Genomic DNA, 25,540 nt, shown 5'->3' with positions numbered 1-25,540 from the left:
AGTTTTTACAGTGTATTTCCAATCATAAAGGTTTGCCATCTTTATTTAAATCAACCCAATTTAAGTTTTCCAAGCTAATTCCATTTCAAATCATTCCGTACCAAAGCAACTCTTAATATTAGGAAAGTACTTCTCTAGAGATCGGTGAGAAGATGAATATATGTTTCATCTGTGTACGTGCTGTTCACAGTAATGTCTTGGAGAACCAGGGGAAAACTCCAGCCTCTATGAATAGTGAGTAATAGTCTGTTAGCATCTCCCTATTTTGTATCATAGAGAGGTTGTTAAGATGAAACATTTTTCCACATGATGTCATTGGACATCTGTTCAGTCGCAGGAGACTCAAGGAACCAGTGTTAGGACATGCAGGCAGATAAGTCAGACAGGAGAACATAAGCGGAAAACACGGTAGGAATAATTAGAAGACAAGTCAGTGGGGTGTAGCAGGGAAATATAATTACAGTAAGATCCTCTCTAGATATGTTTAGGGGAATATAGGATACAAATATTGGATTTGTCTGAAATAGTTTTTCCTAACTCTGAGGAAATGCATCTACTTTTCCCTCAGTGAAAACCCCACAGCCAATAAATACCAAACATCCAGGTTTCCAGTTTTTTAGATTACACTTATGAACGTTCAACAATGATTAGCTTCTTAGATAGTGAATATAGAAATAGATGTCTCAAATCATCATGTATTTATAAAGGTTAAATTCAAATTAGGGTGTTCACACCTACAGCACGTACATCATTCTGCACGGACAGGGTCAGACATCCCTGTGTTGATGCAATAGGCCAACACATCTTTTTGTGAAAGGGACCCTTTAACCACATGACTGAGTGGCAGGTTCAAAACTAATCAGAACAATTATTGACAATGTTGAATGTTGACTTTTTAAACACATGGTCAATATTTCAAAATGGCACTTCTCGGTTATGGTTAGAAAGCAAAATACTTGGTGAGGCTTACGGAAAGAGGATGTTTTGGGTTAAGAAACCACTTTCGTATTAATGTAGTTCCGTACTTAACACCTCAACGTGATGATGTTTGGTTTTACACAGGACGTGATTATCGGAGTCCTGGATTTTGATTGCCTTTATACTCTATATATTTATGTTCTTGCCGCATAACAATAAACATACATTTGGTTCTTTATAAGCTGCATGTAAACACATCCTGTAAGGCCATTCTTTGGGTGAAGGCAGGTAGAAATGCACCTTATAATGACAGTGTTTTGTACTAAGAAACTTTCAATACTACATGTATTGACCAGTCTTTGATACTCTTACTATACATTTGTTATGGAACTTGCACTGTAATAGCTGCTGTCCTTTTAGGTTATATTAAGTGTGTACTGTGTTAGTGGTGCCTCAGTGTTGGAAATAATGTTGTCAGAGAGAAAGTGGACAAGCTGAGGCGAGCCTGTACTAAGAATCAACCATGCTGGCACTTCTCAAAAACAAGATGATTAACTTAGAACTCAATGTATGTTAACATGCGGGAATCTTACAGGTAACTGCCATAACTCACCCCGGACACTTTGTGTATGTAATGACAGATGGATGGGCGGGTGTGGGTTTCACATGAAATCCCGCCAAAGTCTCTCCCTCTCTCTTATCCTCTGCCTTCTTTATCTTTTTCTCCGTTTACTCCCCTTTTTTTCACAAAATTGTTTTCCACACACATCGACAGTTAAATATGGGAAATGTTGGAGAAGAGATTATGTAAGCCATGATTATCAGGTTCACTCCTCTTGGGAATTTGGAATCTACGGATAGGATATCGATACATTCTCAGACTCCTGCAAGCATTAATCACTGCTGCACAAATACTCCTATATTCAATATTCATAAAAGGCCTCTGCAGGCATAAATCAACACTGGCATTAGCAAGTCATAAACAAACTGGGCAAAACCTAAAAGTCATTACATTTCCATGTCTGGAGTTTACACAGCGGTTAAATGAGTCGTTGTTTTGATGTAGAAATATGCATGTGGATAAAAACACAATAATTTATAGAAATAGTGAACACGTTTTTATGTACTTATTTGGACTGCCATCCTAAACACAGAAGTACTGTATAGTGAAATAAGGTCCGAAAACCCCCTTAAAAGCCTACAATACACATTAAAGTAAGTAGAGGCATATTCAAGCTGTGTACACACATCTACAGTATTCATCATTTAGACCTTGAGTCGCAGCTGCCTGTAGATTTGGGGAACCTGGCACCACCAATGTTTCCAGTCATTCTGTTTGGAACCAAGCCCCCTTCCCTATCAATCAGCCATTCAAAAAGCAAACAACAACATGAGGACTTTGTGGCAAATCCAAATAACCAGGTCTGCTTTCTATAAACATTCCTCAGAGAGACATGAAGGCATGATAAGAAGAAGAAAAACCACCGTCTTCACCCTCCCAGTCGACTGCTGGCACACACACACACACACACACACACACACACACACACACACACACACACACACACACACATGGATGCTCAATTTGATGGGATCAAATTGCACTTTAACTGACGTTCTCATTGATTTATATTGATTTACGTTTACAGAATGTAAATCAAAGCTGGCTAATGTCACACTTTGTCCATCACCTTACCGTGACATTTAATATAGTTGTGTTACATTATTGGGTATCAAAGTAATTATATAAATGTATTGGACAAAGTTTGTACATATACTTCTAAATGGATACATTTGTCTTGCCAATAGTATACACTTTTAGAACTTTTAGAATGCCCATCCTCATCTTTGGACTTACGTTCTATGATGAAAACATGTTTAAACCTGTCAGTTAAAACCTCAGTAAATAAACAGGGTGGTGAAATCCCCCACCCACTCCTTCCTGGTGGCTGCACCATTGCTTTCCAATCACTTCTAATGTGAGTCGATGCCTTGAGAGTACCGCCAGGAGCAGCTTCTCCAAACCTGCTGTAAATCTCCAAAGAAGCTGAATGCAGTGATGTAATATGTGACCACAGAGGTTCAAAGCGATGGCATCTTGTCAAAGTCCATTAGACTCACGTCAAAGTATTAACGTTGGCTACTAAATCCAGGGAAGCTGACTAGTGCGGTGTTGGAGGGGAATTTTTTTAATGTGACATCATGAACCCTTTGCTTCTCTCTTCGCCTTCTGAACAAACACACTGAAAGAAGTCAAAACTGAAACGTAGCTTCTGGCTAGCTCACAACTGTGGGCAGAAAAGTTTCTCTACTTCATCTATTGAATGTGGGCAAAGATAGTGCCATGTTAAGTATTTGAGTTGATACCAGAGCTTTAGAATGATTGCAAATAATCCTGGAGAGCTAAAAGGATTGGTCTTGATGCAATTTGCGTTTATCTTTTCAACAAAATCACACTTTCCAGTTTCAATATTGTCTGTGACGTGTTTTAAATCACTACTAACCAATAAACTAACGACTAACCCTTCCTCAAACTAAGGCGAGACATCCAGACTAATCAGCCTGTTAACTAGTTACAACTATCCTAAAATTGAAACTAGACTGGAAAGTACAGTATCAACTTAAGTTGATGAAAATATGAACCATCAACCTAGTTTACCACTCACACTGTTTGTATAACATATCATTCACAGGAACATGTTGCAGGGGAACTTGTATTCCATTGCTTCTTACCAAAGATTATTTTCCATGGACTCTGACCTTAAACTGGGACTGAAATTAAACTGCACTGCATTAAGGCTGCGCACAATATCCCAGCCAATGAATGTGCTGGCATGGGGATGACTAAAACAAAACAAAAAAATCTATAGATCTGTATATCCAAAAACTCTCTACATGGCCTTAACATAACACATCTTCAGCTGACTCTCATTGCAGGAGCCACATTCAATAAGCATCATGCTGCTTTGAAGCCAAAACAGGTCTTTCTGTGAGATGGAGCCCTACGAGGGTCAAATAAGGCTGCCTACCTTTGTAAGAAAATGCTTCTACAGTATGTCTACTACAGCCATAACGAGAAATTGGAATTGCAATTGGGGAACAATGTCACTTAGTGTCAAACTAAAAAGCTGAGTCAAAGACTGGGAACGTTTATTTCCTCTCTTTCTGATGATGAGAATGCCAACGTAATTTAAGCAAGGCCCATTATACGAGGCTTTAGGCTTGATTGCATAGAGTCATTTATAAGATTAGCCCTCATTACATGTTTGACTATAATGTTCCTTTTTAGGGGAATTATGAGAAGTTCCTTTATTTAAGGGGTATTAGACTGTGAGGGTCCACAGAAAGCTTTAGTCTGAGTGTGCTGGCACCACTGGAGGACACATGGGCAGAAACGATGATTGTGGGAAAGTGGTTTCATTTAGAGTTGAGCTTTTCTTGAGTGGAAACCAACAAAGTCAACACAACGTTCTACCCAAAACGTCTAAAACATGCTCGGTGGAACACCGGTTTGAGTTGTAGCACAAAATAAAACCTGACAATGAAACTGACAACACTACATCAGTTCTGATTTAATGAACGAGGTGTGATGTGGTCAAAGTCGGTGGGCCTTTTGTCGCTTCTCAACGATACTGAGCTGTTACATCCTCGAAGCAGTAAATTCTAAAGGGTCCACTGTTCATTTTAACTGCAACATTAGTCTCGGGATATGCGTTCTTCATACACTCTTTAAACACCTTCCTGTGGGCCCATGACAGCAGTTTCTCACATGCGCCAGACGACCCGCAAAGTAACCACCATAAGTGAAACATTATAAGCTTTGACTGTGCCTTTATTGGATACTATTAATCACACTAAGAGCCCAACTGTATGGCATGATGCTTTGGCAAGGCTATAGATTATTTATGTGGCTAATGTATTGAAGGCTCACAGTTGATGCCAGCTTTCAGTACAGAGGACAAAGGGTATGAATAAATTGCTGCGCACAAAGCATTCTGTGAGGATAAAAGACATTCCAACGATATAACCTTATCTGTATTACATTAGGTGGGATATGTATGATCCATGCATTGATTTAGCCTATGTTGTATATTCAAACTTTGAACTTGAGCATAACATTTAGTGAGTGTTGAAACATTTCTCACTTCCTTATAATCCAATGTACTTCTATACCCTTGAATCAAGGACCAATGCCAAGTTTCCATCTAGCCATCCATTTATGTATCCATCCTTCCATATAGATGAATAAAGAAAAGAGAAAGGTAGAGGGAGAGGAACAATAGAACAAAGATAATTACTCAAAAGAACGGCGTAAAGGAAATGAAGTTGTGGCTGAGACTCTCATCCAGCTTTCACACTTGTGTTTAACATTGGGAATGTAAACTGAAACAAATGTTCAAGTCTGACACGAAGAGTTTCACAAATGATGGCTATCAAACACAAGTCCTTTGCACAGTCATTAACTTGACCTGTATCAATGAGAAAAACAATAAAGAAAACAAAGCTGTCAGTAATGCAGAGGGTTAGCTGTGTCTGCACGGTCTGAAACACACATACACCAAGGCATTACGTCAGCAGGGAAGCACGAGAATTCATGCTGGTGGTTTTATACGGTCTACGGACCACTGCCATATCCAAGAAACTCACTCACACAGAGATGTAGTCAGTCAACACACACCTTCCAAACTGCCCAGCCCTTCCTATGTGCCTGTACTGCCCACAGTGTGGTTGTGTGTCTGTGGTCAGGCATCTATCATGAGGTGCATGGAGGAGGGACGGGGGGTTGACTGGAGCACTGTTTCCCTGGCAGATGGTAATGATGAAAAATGTCTTCTCTGAAATCCAGTCCGGCACGGGCTCCCTGCCAGTGGTTGTACGCCATTCCCACACAACCAGGAGTCATGGGTAATGCTGCTGCTCTCCGGGCAGGACAGGGCTGCGTTACATTTATGTTCGACTGGAATGCTTCCAAGGAATGTGTGGGTCACACATCATACGAGTGACGACAAATCTGATGTCAGATATTGTGTACTACAGCATATGAGAGATGTTCAAATCCAGTGGTTCCCAAGCTTTTTTTAAAGACATATCCCAACAGCTCTATCAGATAAACTCAAGTACCTCTTGATCCACAACACTCCGAATGAGCTTTTTTCAATGTATCACTTAGTGGATTTGATAAAGAGTATTCAGGTATTCATTTGTTCTACTAGTGGAGGAAGAAGTAGCTATTTCAACCGTGTATCCTTTGCTTCGGGTTAGATAACTATTTTTAAATTAATTATTTTTAGCCTGCTATTTAGACGTCTCATTCATCACTAACTTTTTTTAAAACACTATCAATCTCAACAAATGTCTTTAAGTTACAATAGACTCAATATATATTTAATTTGTATATAACATATCAGTTCAGCTACAACATGATATTTCCATGGTTACTACAGATGTCACCCCTATAAGGTAACTAGCAGTGGTTGAAAATCACTGTTCTAATCAATACTTTAATACCAGCAATGGTTTAAATTACTTTATGAAATGTAATAAATGACTCACAAAACTCTGCAGTTCCCCCCAGCTCTATTGAATCTTTTAGCTTCTTTTAGTCAAAGTCACAGCCAGAACCCAAATGTTAGCAACCTAACATTTGGGGCCTACCTTGTTCCGGGGAGTCTGCATTAGAATATAGATTTAAGACCTAAATGTAGTAGTGCTTAATCCAATTACCACAAACCAAACCCACTATAGGGGTACTGGCTGGCTTCTAGGTCTTTGGGGTTAAAGCTGCCATGTGTTCAGCCATAGTTGCGCTTTACACTGTGCTTGGAAGTGACGGGGTACAAAAACAATGCATAGAGAGTTGCTAGTGTACATGGGCCATGAAGGTTTGAGTGATTCGACTCAGTTGACTGGTGGAAGACCGTTCTATAACATCAAAGAGATTATACTTTTAACATCAAAAAGTGCCGGCCATTGTGTTGCAACAGCTCTTCAAAACTATAGTGCATTCATGTTTTTATAAAAGCCACATTTGAAGGACTATTCAAGGCTTATCTTTCATAGTTTAATGTGGCGCTGGCAACACTCTATCTTCCAAATCAAATAAGAGTCCATTAGGAACCCAGACACCCACAAAGACAGGGCTGACAGGAGAAATCACAGTTGTCAGCGTACATAACTACCTTACAAATCTCCTTAAGAATATGTTCAATGTTTTCAAACTATGCACTTATTCTTTTTCTCCCCAATTTGAAGCAAATTGGAGGCAATTGTGACTCCCTCTACTGTAAGTGCCAAACATTTCCAAGAAACTGCCGCGTTTCTCACGCCTGGGGCGATGTTTTCTCTGCAACAACTTTTGCAAGGTCCTATTGTAAAACACTGCGGCTGAGTTCATGAGCTGCAGACCCACCAACACTGAAATCAGTGGAAGAAGGCTTACATTCCCTCTTTCATAAATACAGTTTTCATAGATTCAATATGACTTTCTACTATAAAGACTGATGGCAGTTTCTTTTCTAAACTGTGCTTTGACCTCTGAGTCAAAAAAGGGGGTGAGCTTAATAAAGTACAGTGAAAAACAGGCTCACATGCACGCTACAGTACTCTCAATAGGTACTGAGAACAGACATAAGCCACCACTCTCATTCCAGCTACGACCATTGGGCCACCAACCACAAAACATGGTAAGCCAAGGAGACCACACAGACACAAGCAGTGCTTTACATACAACGTCTACAGTAATGCAACAAAAACAATGTCCAATCCAGCTCACTTACATGCCTCTTCACACATTCCTGTAATGCGTTCAGCTACACAGAAGAAGCGCAATGCACTGTGTCATCCAAACATGATGATTGTATTACTTTTCAGACACAGAAATCCACACGTTCTACTGTATGAATGCAAGTCAAAACTGAACACATACAGTGGGACCTAGTACTGCTCATATGTCCTACATGCCCAAAACAACAGACATAGAGCACTTCCTCCAAATAAAGCCATAGTGCGGAGGGTTTGCTGTGAAACAGAGCAGAGTCAACACTTGGGACAGCCCGGTGTTCTGATACCAGACAAGCAGCAGCTCTCCCCCCCTCATACAAGCACACAGTCCTTACCTGAAACACTGCGGTGGCCATCCTGTGTTAGTGTGTGTGTGTCGTTCTGTCTCTCACTCTTTGGTTCTCTTTGTGTGTTAGTGCTGCATCGTCCTTATCCGCTCCGTGCAGCAGAGATGATTTTTCTCTGCGCTCCGACCAGATGGCTAAAGCTAAATCCACTCACTGTTACCTTGGTGCAGCGCGGAGCTGGAGGAGTGTATAAGTGTGTGTGTCAGAGAGAGAGTGTGTGATTCAGGCTCCAGGCTAATAGGTCTGGCAAGTCTCTCCCTCTCTCACTCCTCCTCCTCCAAGAAAATGAGCATACAAATGTCTAAAGAGTCTTTATGTGAGGGGGAGAAGTGCAGCCAAAGGCAAATCTTAACATCCCACAACTGGAAACGGCGCAGTGCAGCACTCAGCGCTGAATAAGCAGGCAAAGTCTGGCTTCAGGCGATTTCCCTCTCTTTCTCTGCCTGGGTTTTTCTCCTCCCTCTCGTTCAGTCCGGTTTTTAGGCCTCCTCCCAAAACAGGGGAGACACATGAGTGTAACGAGAAAGGAGAAATATACTGAAGTGAATTTCCCAGGGAGATCAGGGGGCACGGGACGTGAGCACGGGAAACAAAAGCACAGCTATTTTCTTCCTCTGTCTGTCTTTCTCTGACACACACACAATCACACACACACTCCTTCCTCACAAGCTCATTCTTTATTCGCTCCTTGTTATCAGCTTCTCAAGTTACAGGTTACATATGAGTTGCACCCCCTACACCCGCCTTTTCTGTCTGTTTCTCTCTTTCTTTGACTTTCCCACACACACACACACACACACACACACACACACACACACACACACACTCACTCTACAGCTGCACAAGAGAGAAAGTACTGTACCATGAATGAATCCATTGACTTTACTGGAACTCCGTCTGTCAGACAGTGTCAACAGCAGTGTGGAGATACACACTTATCGGTCTTTCAGATCGCAGAGACAATTATTTATGAGGGCCTTATTCCAGGAGTTCAGTCTCATATTGATATGCTATTGTTATGAGATGTGGATGTGAAGTTCAAAACTTAACAACATGCAAGACAAGATAAAGTAATGTACAATTCGGTGAGAAAACAGAAGTCAACTGTTGATCACAACAGTACCTGTCCCTTAATCTAATTCCTAGGGACTAATACGAAATATGTATTAATCATATTTAAATTAGATTGTATTCAACATTTGTAATTACTTTTGGGCACCCAGTTCCATCATAAATATGTTAAAGGGGGAGACAGAGGGGATGACCCATGTAAATGGCCCCCAGGGCGGAGGCGAACCCCGGTCAGCTAGGCGAGGACTTGGCTGGCAGTTCATTGGCTGGCAGTTCTACCAAGTGAAATATCTGGCGACCCTAATTGTTGTCCTTTTTGTCAAAATTAAATTAGCCTTTGCATCTGCTGACTTGATCCTTCACTTTCTTTCACTGAAGAATTGTATCTACTCCACACTGTATCCTCGCTAAATATACATTAAAATAACTACATGTATGACAAGCTTTTTGTAATTGTGACAAACTCATTTGCTTCCACATTGGAGAACTTGATTACATTGAAGAGGTTGGTAAATGCCCTGCTCTGATGTTGCTACGGTGACGTTTGACCCCAAAGAAGCTGATTCAGTCTCTTGATGAGGCTCACTACTTCAACTTCCTGACACTCAGTCAATCAGATGATTTGCTGTGCTGCTTGGAAAACACAGATATAAATGTACTTAAATGACACATTATGTCACATTTTAAAAGACTATTGGTCCTTTGTCATTAGCCAGCAATGTGTGAGTCTTCTGACAACCAAATGTTCTCGTCTTTAAGGCTCTTCTGATTCTCTGTTTGTACACAAGACAAATATAGTGCACTTTAATATGTATATTATCCACTTTATCAGGATATTTCTCTATAAAAGCAACATATTTCGGGCTTAACTGTATGTCAACCAAACCAAGACTATCAACCAGATAACCAATGTTCATGGGCCTTGTCAAACCAAAACTCAACCCTGACTTTAGTTTGACTTACTGTACTATGAATATGTAAAGTAGCATGCAACTAACACCTACACAGGGGCGGATCTACGGGGGGGCAAGGGGGGGCAGCTGCACCCCCACTGCAGAGCCTTGCCCCCCCAGCTGCCCCCCTAACTTTTGTTTCCCTAAAACTGTACTAAAACAAACCTACACTATTTCCACAAGCTTCTCAAGCAACAAAACAAGCATTACATTAGTTAAAAGTGAATCATTTTAAATATCATTTTAGGCCCGTTAAAAACGCAGCTACGGCCCTGCATTAAACTGCGGAGCGGCGTTCACACAGCCCGCGGCTCACACCGCTGCAGAGAGGGAGCGAGCTGTCCCAGCACCTATGGATCAGCTTCCCCTTGGAGCATTTCCCTTTCCACTAGTTTTCTTTTTACTAAAGACGAGAGCTTGAAACTAAATATTAATAAAACGCTTTAGTTTGAATCGATAGCGTTTAACAGACGGGCGCTGTTTCGGGCGTTACGTTACAAAATACTACGCAGACAGCGTTAGCTGGGAGATCGATCACTTTGCTAAACTACGCGGTAGCCTACTATTAAATCCACGTAAACTACACATCACAGCCATGAGGCCAGATCAATGAAACCAGGATACATCCTTTACCGTAAAAACTGGATCCAAACACAGCTGCCTGTGTGCGCTTGATCAATACTTTCTGATGTTATATTTATGATATGCTACATATTAGCTAGGCTACATGGCCCTAACTTGTAAAGTTATACAAGCATTTGTGCCAGTGCTTTTCACAAGTAGACTCTTGCAGGCCAGAGTATAGGAGTGATTCAACAACAACAAAAAGACATATGAGAAGTGATCAGGACGAACAGAAAGAGGAAAAGGAAAAGCTAGATGAAGAGACCAGGAGGGTCAGAGCAGGAGGAAGAGGAGGAGATGAAGAGACCAGGAGGGTCAGAGCAGGAGGAAGAGGAGGAGATGAAGACATTAGTGAAGAAGAAGAAATGTATGTGAGGAATAAAGATGAAGTATCAGAAAGAGGGACAGAGGCAGGGATCAGGAGGCAGATGAAACTCCAGCTGGACCACATGGTATGTTCTTATTCTCCTTACATATTCCATCACAGCAGCACAATCTAGCAGCTCTTAGTATTGACAAATATTGATTGAAATGTGTTGCTGCACAGGTCACCTGTAGCTCTCTGAAGAGATGGGTGATGTCATTTGTGTACTTAATTATAATTAAGTACTTACAGTATGCAGAATTCTGAGTATTCTCTGAATCGGGTGCCTTTTGGGTCTTTATATCTTTGAAAAATGAAACCAAAATGTTTGCTCATAACATCTGGTAGTGGACTACTTACATGTTCCCACCTCAGGTACAAAATATAAATAATTACTAGGAATTTCCTTGAAAAAATGTAACAGAGTTGAAGTTTTTGACAAAAAGTAGGCATGAGACCTTGTTTAGCTAAGATATGGCACCAGTCAAGGACATTACAAAATTGTAATATTTTGCAAAACTATTGTTTATTTTTGTAATAAACAATTATTTACTATTATTAATTCATACAACATAGTTGAAATGTTGAGCTTGTCAATCTTAATCTGAAAATACAAAAACTGAAATATAGGTAAGAGAAGAAACTGACACTTTTGTGATGTAATTCCCTCAATGCAGATCACACATGGACTGATCCATTATTTTTAATAGGAGGGTAAATGGTATGGCGTGACTGGTTGAAACAAACTGAGGGACAATATTGCAATTTCATAGATAATTCAAGTATTTTTTCAGAATTGATTTTTGATCAGTTAAAGTTGACAAGCATGTGATTATATTAGCAGCAACATGTTGGGATAATTGGCCATTTTGATTTGTTTAATATTAAATTAATATGTAATAATGCTTAGTGAGGACATGCAAATATGTCTGTCTAAGACAACCAATTTTTGTGTATGTCTAAAACAAAATATATATTTAATTTTACATTGTAATGCAAAACAACCTGTTCCATTAATTCATTGCTTTAAAATACATTTTGTAGTTTCCTTTCATTTAAAATGGTTGACGTAAGCTTGGGGGACTCAAAGGGCACCCGATTGTTTGTCTGAACACCTTGTTTCTCTTGTGCATTAAGAACACTTGTGTTAGGGCATGAATTAACAATAAATAGGTTATATACAGTATAAAATACCACGTACTGTCCGCCCTCCCATGCCACCCTGGCATGACCTATTGCCTCCCCTTTGCCCCCCCATGTAAAATGTTCTAGAACCGCCACTGCACCTACATGTAACTCACGTGTAATAACCATGTTTATTTTAACCCCAATATTTTCCTAACCCTAACCCCAGTATGGCGGCTGCCTGCAGGGGCATGCAGAGGAATATTAATCGTTGGGAATGCACGAAAAATGCAAGACATATCAAACAACACTGTTGTATAAGGATATGTTAACTGTCAAATCACAACAATTAAACTTCTCTCATTAGATAGAACAATTGAAATTCTTTGACTGCGAATCAAAAGCTGTCTGTGACTTGAAATGTAATGAATGGAATCCAAAGTAATTTCACCAATACCAAACATGTCTCCAAATGCTGATTGCTATTAGTCAACATATCAATGTCTAACCATTTGAATTTCATCCACAAATTGAAATATGAGCTTTAAAACACTGGCTTCCATGTCACGTGGAATCAAGATGAGAGTCAGGTTGTACAGAAAGTACGGTAAGCGCTCTGGCATTTTAATTTGTTTCCTCCAGTAGCAGACAAATGGGCATTACTGAAGAATGTTTGGTACAAATTTGTAGCACATTAAGTACCACGCCTCAACGTGGAAAGAATGGTCGCCGTCTTTGATGTTGCTCAGAAGTAATTACACGGAGGGTACTTCTAATAGCAACACCTTTAGCTGGAGCCGTGTTCTCCAGATGTCGGCCCAGAAAGCGTTATTTTATTCGCTATTAATGACAAGGGCCAGGAAGGAAGCGGGGGCTGCCACGGAGGAGACGTATGCTTTATGGCACCAAAACAACATGCTTGTTTATGTGAGATGCATGCCTTCATGTAGGGATCAGGCAAGACTGTAGGAGTGGGAATCCCCTTGCTTTGTTTGTGTCTGTGTTAGTACATGTGAGTTAATACACTTAGAGCTCTGCATTGCCACACTGCAATGCAATTATGCATAAAGTACCAACAGTTACGCTATCTGTCGGGATTGCAAAGCATGGGAATGTAATCCGTCTGTGTTTGAGGCCAGTTTGTTTCTCTTAGTCTAGTCTATTTCCTCTATTACCCTCATCATCCCGTGACTGCTGTCTGTAATCTGAAGGCCAATGATCCTTTGTTCTAGCATGAGAAAGACATCATTTCAAGTCAATTGGACCGAGGAATTGTTGCTGGATCCCCAACATTAGCGTGAAGCCTTACGTACGTAGACAGATAAATAAGCTGGGGTGTCGCTGTTCTTACATTTTCAATCATTGAAAACTAGGTGGAAATGTTGAGTGAGCCAACTAGAATAAATTGTGATGTATTGGTCCAATAGAGTGGTGCATTGATGACATATTTGTGTAGGCCGCCCCGGAAGTAAGCGTCACAAAGGCTCCCTCGATAGCAAAGCAATGGATTTGATATAGCAGAAAATAAGAAGGATAGATTATAAGGATAACTCCACGTTATTAGCACTTTGGGAATTTTGATGCATGAATGCAATTGCCAGAAGAAAAAAGCTAACGGCCCGTCTACACTACAGGCATTGAAAAATGCTTTCAACGCTTCGCCCATTCATTTGAATGGGGTGACGTAGAAGATTTTTAAACTTCGCCGAACTGCATTGTGGGGAGCATGGCATGGCTTTGCAAGCATCACGAGCATCTATCGGCATCAAAAGTTGAACAATGTTCAACTTTTGAGGCTCGATGCTTGGCATCAGCCAATCAAATCCCGCGTATGCAAATCTGACAGTACAAGCGCTAGCCAATCAAACCGCGTGTATGCTGGGAGAGACTACGCAGGTCATTTCCTCATATTCAAAAAAATGGAGGGAAAATTCATTATAGCGGTAGTGAATCACCCGGTGCTGTATGATCAGTCTCTGTTGATCTACCGGGATACAAACCGGAGGAGCGAGGCATGGAGGGAGGTGGCAGAGACAGTGGGTGAAACTGGTAGGTTTTCGCCTGTTTGGGGATTTTATATCCAGTTTACTTCGTTTTAACATTGCTATTGCTTTGTATGTCGGGGGCGGGCGGGAGATTCCTGATTGGTTGTTGGTCGCCTTGGGCGCGAGAAATCGCCAAGCCTCAGACACGCCCAGCTTCAAGATTTTTTGATGCCTGTAGTGCAGACGGGCCGTAACTTTATTCTGATACTTGTTAGCAACCCCTGCTTATATGACATGTAGAAGCTTCAAACATACACAAGTGGGGTATTTACTGATGTGTTTCTCTTCAGCTTGTGTTAACCACTGACCTTATTTCAGGCATCTAACAAAAAACAGGTTAAAAAAACTGCTGACTTCGAGACAAGTGAACCGGAAGATGTGAAATGCTAACTCATTTCTGGGTTTGAGGACTTGTTCCTGCACCACTTCATGTGAATGTTGCAGTTGGCTGAATGACAAGGAACGTAAGAAGCAAGGACAGAAAAGAAACAACACAAGTACAACAGTCTTGGGAAAAGTGGCATAGAGAGGAAGAGTTAATGTAGGATAAACTAAGAAAGTGAGGGACGTAGAGGGAGTATTCTGTCGGGTGAGGTCCAGTTTCATGAGTCTGACTCAGGCTTTCCCAGGCAGCAGCCGAGCAGCTCCCTGTCCCCCAGCGGCCAGGGGAACGTTCCACCAACGCCCATGCAGCGCATACAGACCAGATTTAACATGGATTTTTCTCCTGGATGGTCATGATCAGACAGCAGGAGCACAGACCCAGTGGAAGAACATAGATGGAAAAGAGATGGACAGGCTGGAGATGTATGGGTGGGGAGGTTGAACAACAAACGTCTCCTTCAGAATGTACTGAGGAGGTGTCGAGTCATTTCCCACAGCTGTTGTATTCAGGGAAGATTAGGGGGTGCTTCCTCAACAACTGTTCCTTATGAATAATAATATATTACCAACTTTGTAGGGCAATTACATTTCCGGTAATTTATGCAACGGCATGCTCAACGAAGTTATTTCCTTAACTTATTCCTTCCACCGCTGTCTTCTGCTTAAAGTTGGCCCACTGTTGACATTCTTTCCAGAAACTCTTGATTACTCCATCATGTTAAAGGCTGGGCGTTCCTGTTTGTTTTTTCTGCTGTATCTATGCACATGGAGCTACCATGCAGTTACTAAATACATGGCCATAAGCCACTGCTGCTTGTGTAACCACTTTACTCACACACTGGAACGGGGAGAGATGACAGATGATTGTTGTTGTTTTCCATGAAGACTACAGATCACAAGGCCTCAGTTGTGTTTCTCTGAGCCGCAATCGTTGTTGGTAAGCTTGTTATTGAGCTTAAGTCTGCAACAGTATTTTGTTCTCGTGGTCAAAGTTAAAGCTGCACAGATAGTTATTGTTGCAATGGGGATTAAATTAGTTATATGTATTGTAAAAGGTGCTCCACAAACCCATAGAGCTACTGTATCACTCATTGAGCTGTTTTTGTTTGATCTCAACAGTCGCATAAACACAGTGCCAGAAACATGACTCCAATGTGTGTTTGCTGTATGTTTAAATAACTAACTTTTAGCTTAACAAACTGGGCGCTTTGAGGAATATATCTTCGATTAGCAGGGTACATTGCGATAAATATTTTTCAAATAACACAATACGAAAATATTTTTTTTTTACTTTTTGTCATTTTGTGTTTCTAATGTAATGGTATTGGCTAAAAAGAGGTGTGGAGATGGTTCCGGCTATACACATTTCTTAGCTTTTCTTAACTCTGATTCAGCAAGCCAACAGCGCTAAAGTTGGATTTGTTTAACATCTAACTAACTAACTAAGCGAGTAAAGCGTTTCTTTTGACCAAGCCATAGTTGGTGATCATTGAGACACGTTTGGTGTGTTTTATTTTGCTACTGTTAAGTTTGAATGATGTGTGTTCTACTCTGGGATAACAAGGCAATTCAGCTTCACATACTGTATAAGGGAAAATACATCGGCATCTGTCGGTTTTTGGGTTCACGTGGCCAGTCGAGAGATTGTAACATATTGCCCAACCTCTTAACCTTGTTGATGGTGTGATCACTTTATAAGGCTATTATATGTCAATGTTGGGTCTACATCCTGTTTGCTGCCCCCCACTGGCAAGACAAGCACAGCTTAGTGCAGCTATCTTCTCCAGGACTGCACTACCTTTAACCTTTCAATACATCTCTAAAGATAACAACATTTCAGTGCAAAGATGTTGTCTCAGTGAATCATTCTCCTCATGATCTGAAACTTGTCTTGTTGAAACTAAAATAAGAAACCTCATTTCTCAAATGAGAGGCAGTATGATTTATCCCGTGCTCGTGTTGTTGTGTTCCCTCACCGGTTGCTGTCCTGAGAGGAGGGCAGAGCAGCGAGCATGTGTTCTGTCCTGTGACTGCTAATTCAATTAGCCTCAGAGCTGTCAGCCTGCTCTGTATTTGACCAGACTCTGAGCAGCTAACTAAAAATACAGTACGTACAGGCAGAGAGCCAGAGGAATATTTTGATTATGACGCCCCCCCATCCATGTTTTCCCTCACTCGTTCCTAGCCCCTCAGTCTGTCACAGCGATATGACTTTAACAGAAGTTCACCCTCCCTCTCCTGCTCCCTCCTTCTTACTGTAACTCCCATTTCTCACTATCTGCAGAGCTGCCGCTGCATGGAAGAGGAAGGAAGTTGTTCATGTTGTTACTGGGATTCAATACCACACAGACATATTTGAAACCTCACCTTGGGTTATGTTATGGCTCCTGTTCTTATAGGCAAAGAACAATGTGTTGCGTCTTTCTAATAATGGCTGGTCTTTGGTTTCTCTATCACTCTGTAACCTTTCGGTAAGCATCAAGACACCTCATGTAAGAAATACTGAAAGTGTTATAAGGAGTTTAAGTCAGGAAAACATCATCAAGTCTTACAAGTGGCAGAGAAATGAACTTCAATTAGAGAGGGACGAATGAATGAGCCTCTAACAGCAGGTATTCACAGTTCTCTGCCTTTATGACTAACATCCTGAGAGCCCTTGCCTGTGCCAAAGACACAGTATTAAGTGACACATTGCCACATCTTCCAAAGTGTCCAATTATGTGTGCGTGATAAATCAGTCCTGGAGCAACGCGTGGTATCTAAAGGAAGTAACTGAATCAGGGGGAGGAGGTGAATCATGCCTAAAGAAAGAGGTAATTGAGTGTGAGTACACAAATGTGTTGTGTACATTGTACAATATAAACAGGTTAAATACCTGTTTATAAAAAAAACTACCTAAAGTTTTAAGTATGCTAAAGTTCATTGTTGCTGGAATAGTTCATTGAGATATCCATCATTGATCAACAGACATTTATTAAATGCAATTTTAGATGAGCAATTCATTGTTTAAGTCAGTGATGTCAAACATGGGTAGTGTTTACCTTTTGACTTGAATGCCCATTTGAAATCAAGAAACATGGGATTTGTTTCCTATATATATATAGATGAAAAATGAATGGATCACCAACCTTAATCTTGAGAGGAATGTGGAATTTCTTGGCAATAAGTGTTGTGTCAATTCAGTCAGTGCCACAAATGTGAAAAGTTAGAGATGTATAGGTTATTAAGATTCACCATCTGGGAACCATCCAATTCCTGTAAAGATATTCCAGCATAGGCTAAAGTGAAAAGCCAAAATAACCGCTCTGGTTCCAACTTCTCTAATCTGAAGATATGCTGCTTCTTCTATTTTAGATTATTGTAAATGTAGAGGCTTAATGTTTTGGACAGTTGTTACTTATGCGTAGACCTCTGTCCTGCAGATGAAGTATGGTCTCTCTAAAGACTTCTGCCTTGTGTTTGAAGCTCCTGGTGACCAGACACCTACTGTCTGCAGTTATAAATCCAAGAAGCATCAACAGGTGAGGGCCATCTGCAAACCCATTGTTCAAAAACACACCTCACATGTGTGGCTACAGGTGTTTGGATGTGTCAAAAACTTGGACTTAAAGAGCCTGTGACACGAGTTTCCCCCATCATCCAAACCCATCAATTTGAGTAAATATTGTCCCCTTGAAAACCGTTACTGAACTGATTTTGGATATTTGTACTTTGATAACCATTAATCTGCCCTTCAATGTTGACCATTTTCTGGATCTTCTCGGGGATTCTTCAAATCCCGCCAAATTATGTGTGATGTCATTGCGGGCACAGCGCTCCAGCTGCACCGTTCAGGATCCCAGCATCTGCATGCAAACGCACGATGGCGCACACAGCAGCAAGCTCAGACAGCTCAGACAGTTTAATTTTGAACGTGTCTGAGAGCTCATATGAGTCTGAAGGATCGCTTTATGTTGTATCTGTTAGAAGTTTAGGAATTAGGTGCGTCAATATGGGCGATCATACGGTCATGTAGCCAGTGGTGGACTGGGACTAAAGATCATCCCGGGACTCTCGACCGGCCCACTTCGGTACCGCGAGTAAATTGTCAACGGGGGGAGTGGGGGATGTCAGGGGCGGCGGGTGCTGTAGATAGTAAATGTAAATATTTGTGTGCATCCTGGTAAAATACAAATATAATGCAATGTCTGTGTCTTTGACATTAGCGCTGCGAGCCACCTGTGCCCTGTACTACGAAGCCAGTTCAACAGACCCTGGATATGTTTGAGTAACAAACAAACTAACAACAACAAACTAACAAATGAGATCTCGCTAAGCGGTCCTACGATGCTGTTATCAACTCGGTAAATCAAGCCAGGGTTTCTCTCACCAGCTGAGAGCGCGTTCACGTCTAAGACACGAGTGGATCTGACTTTAATTACATTTGACTCGAGTGTTTCGTCAACATAATGTGTTGCTTAAAATAATACTTCTGCATACAGTATGTGACACTAAGTGTTGCACGGCCAGATACGGCTGGAGAAGCTGATTCAGATAAGGAAATATATGATATATTATGATATTATATGATCGATGATCTGATTGATGATGTAATATGAATGATAAGTGCGACACGTCGGCGTCTTCTCTGCATACGGCAGTTTAAACTGTATTTCCTTTATCCTGTAATATGACTTGAGAGATTTAAACTCCACACACTGAGTTGATCTCTTTTCTATAGACGCCGGAGGCGGGCAGCGTCAGGTAAAAACAGTTATTTAGCCTTCCCAAACCTGAGCCTCACGCGCCGCCTGGGGGATGGGCTAGTGACTTATCCGACCGGTGCACTTCGGTACCGGCCCATCGGGATTCGTCCCGATGGCCAGTCCGCGACTGCACCCAGCCCACGTAAACTGTCAACGGGGGGAGCCTCGCTGCGGGGAAACGGTGGACCTAGTGTCCCGATCGGAGTGGGAATAATAATAATAATAATCCGTGCATTTTATCCATTAATTTCCCCAACATTGTGGTGAAAAAACCACACGTTTAATCCATGTTGGTGTACGACAACTACAAAAAGCATCGGTTTGTTTTCTCATCAGGAAATGCAGACCGGCTCAAACAAACGATTTGTAATCATCATCCTCACGATCATTTAATCTATCATATGTTCGCCGAATTGACATGAAAGCACTAATAAATGTAGTTTCATCCACTTGAGTTTACAACTACAAAAATAATCGATTTGTTTTTATATCACATCCTACGGGAGGAAATTCAGTAGCTATCACTACCGATTTTTAATCCTAATGTAATCATCATCTTCACCACGATCATTTATGTTTATGTTCGCCGAATTGACATGAAAGCACTGACAAATATGAATATACTGTAGTCAACTTCATTAAAACGTTATTAACGTGCCTAAACTCAGTAATTCACCATTTCTACGCATGACAACACACTTTGTCCGTGTTTGGCTCTCTCGCCGCACAGTGAAGCATTCCCGCATTGACGTCACTTCCGGCTTCCCCCAAAACTTCAAAATGAGTCGAAGGAATTTCCCCGCGATGTTCGAAATTATTGATATTTAACGGAACGGTATCGCTTTTTCTTTTTTAAACTGACGGTTCGATATTACTAGTAGCCCAATATTTCATTGCACAACAGTTGTTGGGATGCTGTCACAGGCTCTTTAAAGGTCCCATGTCTTGGCCATTTCTACTGATCCTGATTCCATTGTTGAGGTATACTAAAATACATTAATATTGTGCAATTTTCCAAACTCACATTGGTTTCTCATACAGCATCACTACTATAGTATGTGTATTCATTCTCTGTCCTAAACGGCTTGTTGGAGCTCCTGCCCAGAGCCGGCCCGACCCATTAAGCGACATAAGCGGCCGCTTAGCCACTAAGGGCCCGATAGCAAAAAAAATAAAAAAATTGAAAATAAAATAATAATCTCAGGAGAACACCGTCGCCGTGATCAGTATGTTTAATTAATTTTGTTAATATGCCTAGATTGCCTACTCTCAAAGTCATGTATTATTGAGTCAATAATAATTATATTATTGAGTCAATAATATAATACATTAACCGTGCTTTACCTGAACCTCATCATGACACTAGAGAGGACGGCAGGATTGTAATTTCCCGTGTTCATTGAATGCAACAGAGGCAAGACACCAGACCAACCAGAGAGTTGAATGGAAATAAACATCTGTCTTATTGGCTGACAGGTACCTATCCTGTGAGCTGTGACAATGTTTAAACTGTCAGTCGGACTCAGAGTTTTTGATGATGGACATAAGAAAAATATTTCTTAAAAAAGACGACAATTCTCAAGTGGTGGCTCACACAACAACCCCAGATCCACCACTTGAGCCAGGTAAACAAGGTATGTAAATGTCAGTAAACTTCCAAGTTATGCGAACATGTAAGCAAAGCATAAATTACAGCTACGTTGACGTTACTTTGAATCGCGGGGGTAAGCTAAACCGTTAGCAAGTAGCTATAGCTAGCCAGATATATTAAATAAACACTTTGTCATACAATCTAAATGTAATGTTTTTTAGCGTTACCTGGTGATTTCAAAGAAGGTCTCTGGGAAATGTTGACTTACTGTTCGACATGAAGCTAGAAGCTACCTTACAGTACACAGTTGATCCTGAGTCCTGTCAGTTACAGTGTTTAATAGTTAGCTTAGCTAAGCATCAACCTAGCACTGAAATATATGGATGTTATGTGACAGTATTTCTGAGAAAAAGTCAGCTGAAATGGTGGCATAGTTGCCACTGCTTTACGTGTCGACAGCATGTTTGAACGTATTAGCAGTAAATGTGGCTGTTTGGCAACGTCATAACAACACCTGAATTTAAATGTGCAACCTCTTTTTGTGACAGATTTTTGCATAAAATTATAATTCTTCTGAATGATATTCCTATTGACAGCTAGTTTCTATGTGAACATTATGAGATGGGCAGCCAGAGAGAAGAAATGAGAAAAAGTTATGAAAAACTATATGACAAAACAAGAATACAGTTTAAAAGGGGAGTGATTTGTAAAATATAAGAAAAAGAAAATCTGCTTACAGTTGTGTTTCATATGGGTGTTGAGAGATGTATTCATAGATCTCTTAATTTTGCTCTCAAAGTGCACCAGATTGATGCTTTTAACTTCAATATTAAAAAAAATATCTTCCCGGGGGAGCATGCCCCCGGACCCCCCTAGAGGAGGTGAGGACCCCAGTAGAGGAGGTTAGGTCCACGGTGTTTACATGCTTATGTATACAATATGTGTGCTTATGCTAACATCATAAGACAAAAGTTGGTTCCGTGTTGTGTGTAGTGAGAACGCGCTAGAGTGAGGGGGGCCCCCAAGCCAAAGCTCGCTTAGGGCCCCCAAAAGTCTAGGACCAGCCCTGCTCCTGCCCACAGCGAAACACAACACCAGAAAACACACACACCCGCAGCCTGGCTGGGAGTTTGTGTGCCCAGGCTGAGTTCCGCGGTGTCTCACTGTCTCACCGACCCCACACCATGTGAGCCAGCTCACAGTGTCCCGCTCCTCGCAGCAGCGAGCCTCGCAACGTCCCGCCGAGTGTGTGTGTGTGTGTGTGTGAGGAAGTCCGCGGATTGGTCCAAACGTAACGGCTCCGCGGACGTAACGTAACGGCTCCGGATTGGTCAATTTGGACCAATCTGCGGAGCCGTTACGATACGTCACTATACCCGAAATACGTCACTATACCCGAAATACGTCACTATACCCGAAATACTTCACTATACCCAATAAGTAAACAATGGAAAAAGAGAAATCTCCAACGAGGCGTTCTGTGTTAGAGTTTTACTCGCTACAGGGTGTACTTTGAGGGTTTGTGACTCTGCAGACCGTTTACATGCAGAAAAACCTTCATAACACACAAGGAGACGGGTAATAACCAGCAAAGCATGACATGGGACCTTTAATAAAAAATGATAGATATATAGTTTGCTTTATTCTCTACCGCACCAAAGACTTTCAATCTCCAGGTGATTGCTCAGAAATGTTAAAAATGTCTGGAAACAGTTGCCTCTAAGATGCATGCAGTGCCAAAAGGAATGCTTGTTTGAATTAAATAGGTTTGTAGTTTGAACCAGAAATGGAGAAAGCGTAGGTTATCTAGTGTGTCCACTGCTTTGATTGATTATCCTTATTGTAGGCAATCTACTGTTTGAATTCCTCATTAAGGTCTATTCACGTGTGTTTAAATGGTGATCATTAGTCAGGCATGAAAAGACTCAGAGCGACCTAACAACCGGTGTTCTTTAAAAGTGTTTCCACATTCTGGGATAAAAAGAATTGTCAAACACGAAGAGCAAGATGAGGACATATCCATCAGCAAGCTGCAGTTCTCTAACTGAGGCATGTTGTGCTCAATGAGAGGAACTGAAGGGGTCACAAATAACAACCTGAAATAACAAAAATACAGAGTGGCTGGCCAGCACAAAGAAACATCGGATTTTTCTCCAAACACACATTCGGAGAAATGCAGTAGCTGGGAAAAATGAAAACAAATGCTTCATCATATTGGAGTGTGGAATGAGAAACCAGTGGAGTGAAAGTGTGTGCGTGTCCTTCCACTTTGCTTTCTCAGACCCCCTTCCTCATTAACGCAGGAACATGGTAGTTTCCTTCTCAAAACACACTCGACAGGCAACGAAGGATCAGTGAAATCTAATAGGTTGTTTCTCAGCTCCTCAGCTTGTTCCTGACTTTAAGTGTTCCCAATCCAGTAAAACCTGAGCGGTGTCAGCAGGGATCACTGCCCAGCTTACGCTACTTATCAGATATTCATTTTGATGTGTTGGCACATCAATCACAGTACCAACATGTTAGAGGAGAACCAATAAATAAAGAATAAAGATATATAAATAAGGATTAATCGGTTGGTCACAGCATACAATATGTAACCTGTTTATATTGTACAATGTCACATTTACTTCTTATGTTTTTGTTTATATTTTTTGAATCGATTAGTGCTTTTTTGTACTAATTTTGGTATGATTTAATAATTATTGTATTCAATGTTCTTGTATTTTTCATTGTATTCTCTAACTGTCATTAAACCCAATGTCCTCCTTGGATAAATAAAGTGTTCTTATAATTCTGAATAACTCATCAATATTAAGGTTCAAATACGTACTTGACCACACCACACTCCTCTTTATTAAATGTTTGTTAGATTTAGTTATATAAAGAATAATAACGATTTTATTAGGTTTATCTGCTTAATTTGTATACACGGTATGTCCCTTATTTCTTTATCTCAACATTATTGTTTATAAGACAGCTTTACTGATACTGCATGTTATATTCTCTAACAGGGTATGTGTATTACATTTTACATATTGTGGTTTGTTTTATTTTCTAATATAAATGTTAACTCTAAACAGTTGGAAACTCAGGCTCTCCATATTAGTTCAACACAAAGGAAATGCCATTTGAAAAGTTTATAATTACAACTTTTTGTAATGCAGATTGCTTGTCATTGTGGATAATTCCACAAGTTATACTTTGAATCAATTTAAAAAGGACATTATAACATTGGATTGCATGTCAATGAAGGGAGGTAGCAAAAAGAGCCCGGGTTCAAAAGGATAAGGGTAAGTGTTGCTGCCATAAACAACAGAGACCACAAACCACAACTGAAAGGAAATTATTTTTTACAGTATGTTTATACAGAATGTCACACTGAAACGGGAAATCTGTTTTAACTGCACAGAACAGGAAGAGCATGTTGTAGATTTGGGAAAGATTAGAATGTGGGGTTCACCTCATTGTACAATTTAAATGCAAAGAGAAACTAGAAAAGGTCACTCAGTAGAGAGAAGATCTCCTCCATATGTCCCTCTCTTCCATTCCTAATACAAATAGTTGAATGTCGCTCAAGTGTCCCTCCAGGCCCCCATTACAGTCAAGATCAAACCAAAGATATAAAAAACTTGGATTTATTCATCTTCTATCGTGCCTAACTTCAATTCAATCATTACATAATCATAACATGTCAGGAATGGAATTCATTTGCAGACGCTCATATTTTTATAGATGTCAGTTTTGAGCCATGACAAAGGCTAAAATGTAGCCTGAAACCAAATATGTTACACCAACAACCATACACATAATCTCCTCGGAGGCTTATACCTTGTCAATATTATATTTATTTTATAGCTTCAACTGCTTTTTTAAAGAAAAATACAGTTAGAAAAGTTAATTTATCCCAGACCTACTGATGTCGTCTTAATGCAAGCTAGATGGAAGGCAGGAGCTTCTTTTACTGTATGGTCACTTTGGAGTGGTGCAGGGAACGTAAGGAATGACATCATTTGTTAGGCCGTCCCAAAAGTTAGCAACGCAAGGGCTCCCTCGACAAAATGCAATGGGATTTTCTATTGGATTTCGGAATACTGCAGGAAATTAGATCTTTGGCAAAAACACATACAGTTGCAAGAAAAAGTATGTGAACCCTTTGGAATTACCTGGATTTCTGCATAAATTGGTCATAAAATGTGTTCTGATCTTCATCTAAGTCACAACAATAGACAAACACAGTCTGCTTAAACTAATACCACACAAACAATTATATGTTTTCATGTTTTTATTGAACACACCATGTAAACATTCACAGTGCAGGGTGGAACAAGTATGTGAACCCCTAGGCTAAAGACTTCTTCATGAGCTAATTGGAGTCAGGAGTCAGCCAACCTGGAGTCCAATCAATGAGACGAGATTGGAGGTGTTGGTTAAAGCTGCCCTGCCCTATAAAAAATACACACCAGTTTTGAATGTGCTATTCTTAAGAAGCATTGCCAGATGTGAACCATGCCTCGCACAAAAGAGCTCTCAGAAGACGTACGATTAAGAATAGTTGACTTGCATAAAGCTGGAAAGGGTTACAAAAGGATCTCT

The 25,540-nt window shown here is 40.6% G+C and overlaps 1 protein-coding gene across 14 annotated transcripts in view; it reads right to left on the bottom strand.

The window, feature by feature from the left end:
- The window catches only part of tns1b (tensin 1b), a 249,357-nt gene that overhangs the window by 122,848 nt on the left and 100,969 nt on the right, over positions 1 to 25,540 (bottom strand). For 2 of the 14 annotated variants that reach the window (XM_034221411.1, XM_034221413.1), the window contains exon 1: positions 8,034 to 8,667. The exons of the other annotated variants lie outside the window; for them this stretch is intronic. In XM_034221411.1, coding sequence (XP_034077302.1) covers positions 8,034 to 8,054 — 21 coding nt within the window. In that variant the 5' untranslated portion in view covers positions 8,055 to 8,667. Of the gene's footprint in view, positions 1 to 8,033; positions 8,668 to 25,540 lie in introns of those variants that run through there. 14 annotated transcript variants of the gene reach the window in all.

This window comes from Gymnodraco acuticeps, unplaced genomic scaffold, assembly GCF_902827175.1.
Source record: "Gymnodraco acuticeps unplaced genomic scaffold, fGymAcu1.1, whole genome shotgun sequence".
NCBI classification, from domain to species: Eukaryota; Metazoa; Chordata; class Actinopteri; order Perciformes; family Bathydraconidae; genus Gymnodraco; species Gymnodraco acuticeps.
The sequence above is the reverse complement of the archived record's forward strand: the minus strand, read 5'-3'. Positions and strand labels throughout refer to the sequence as shown.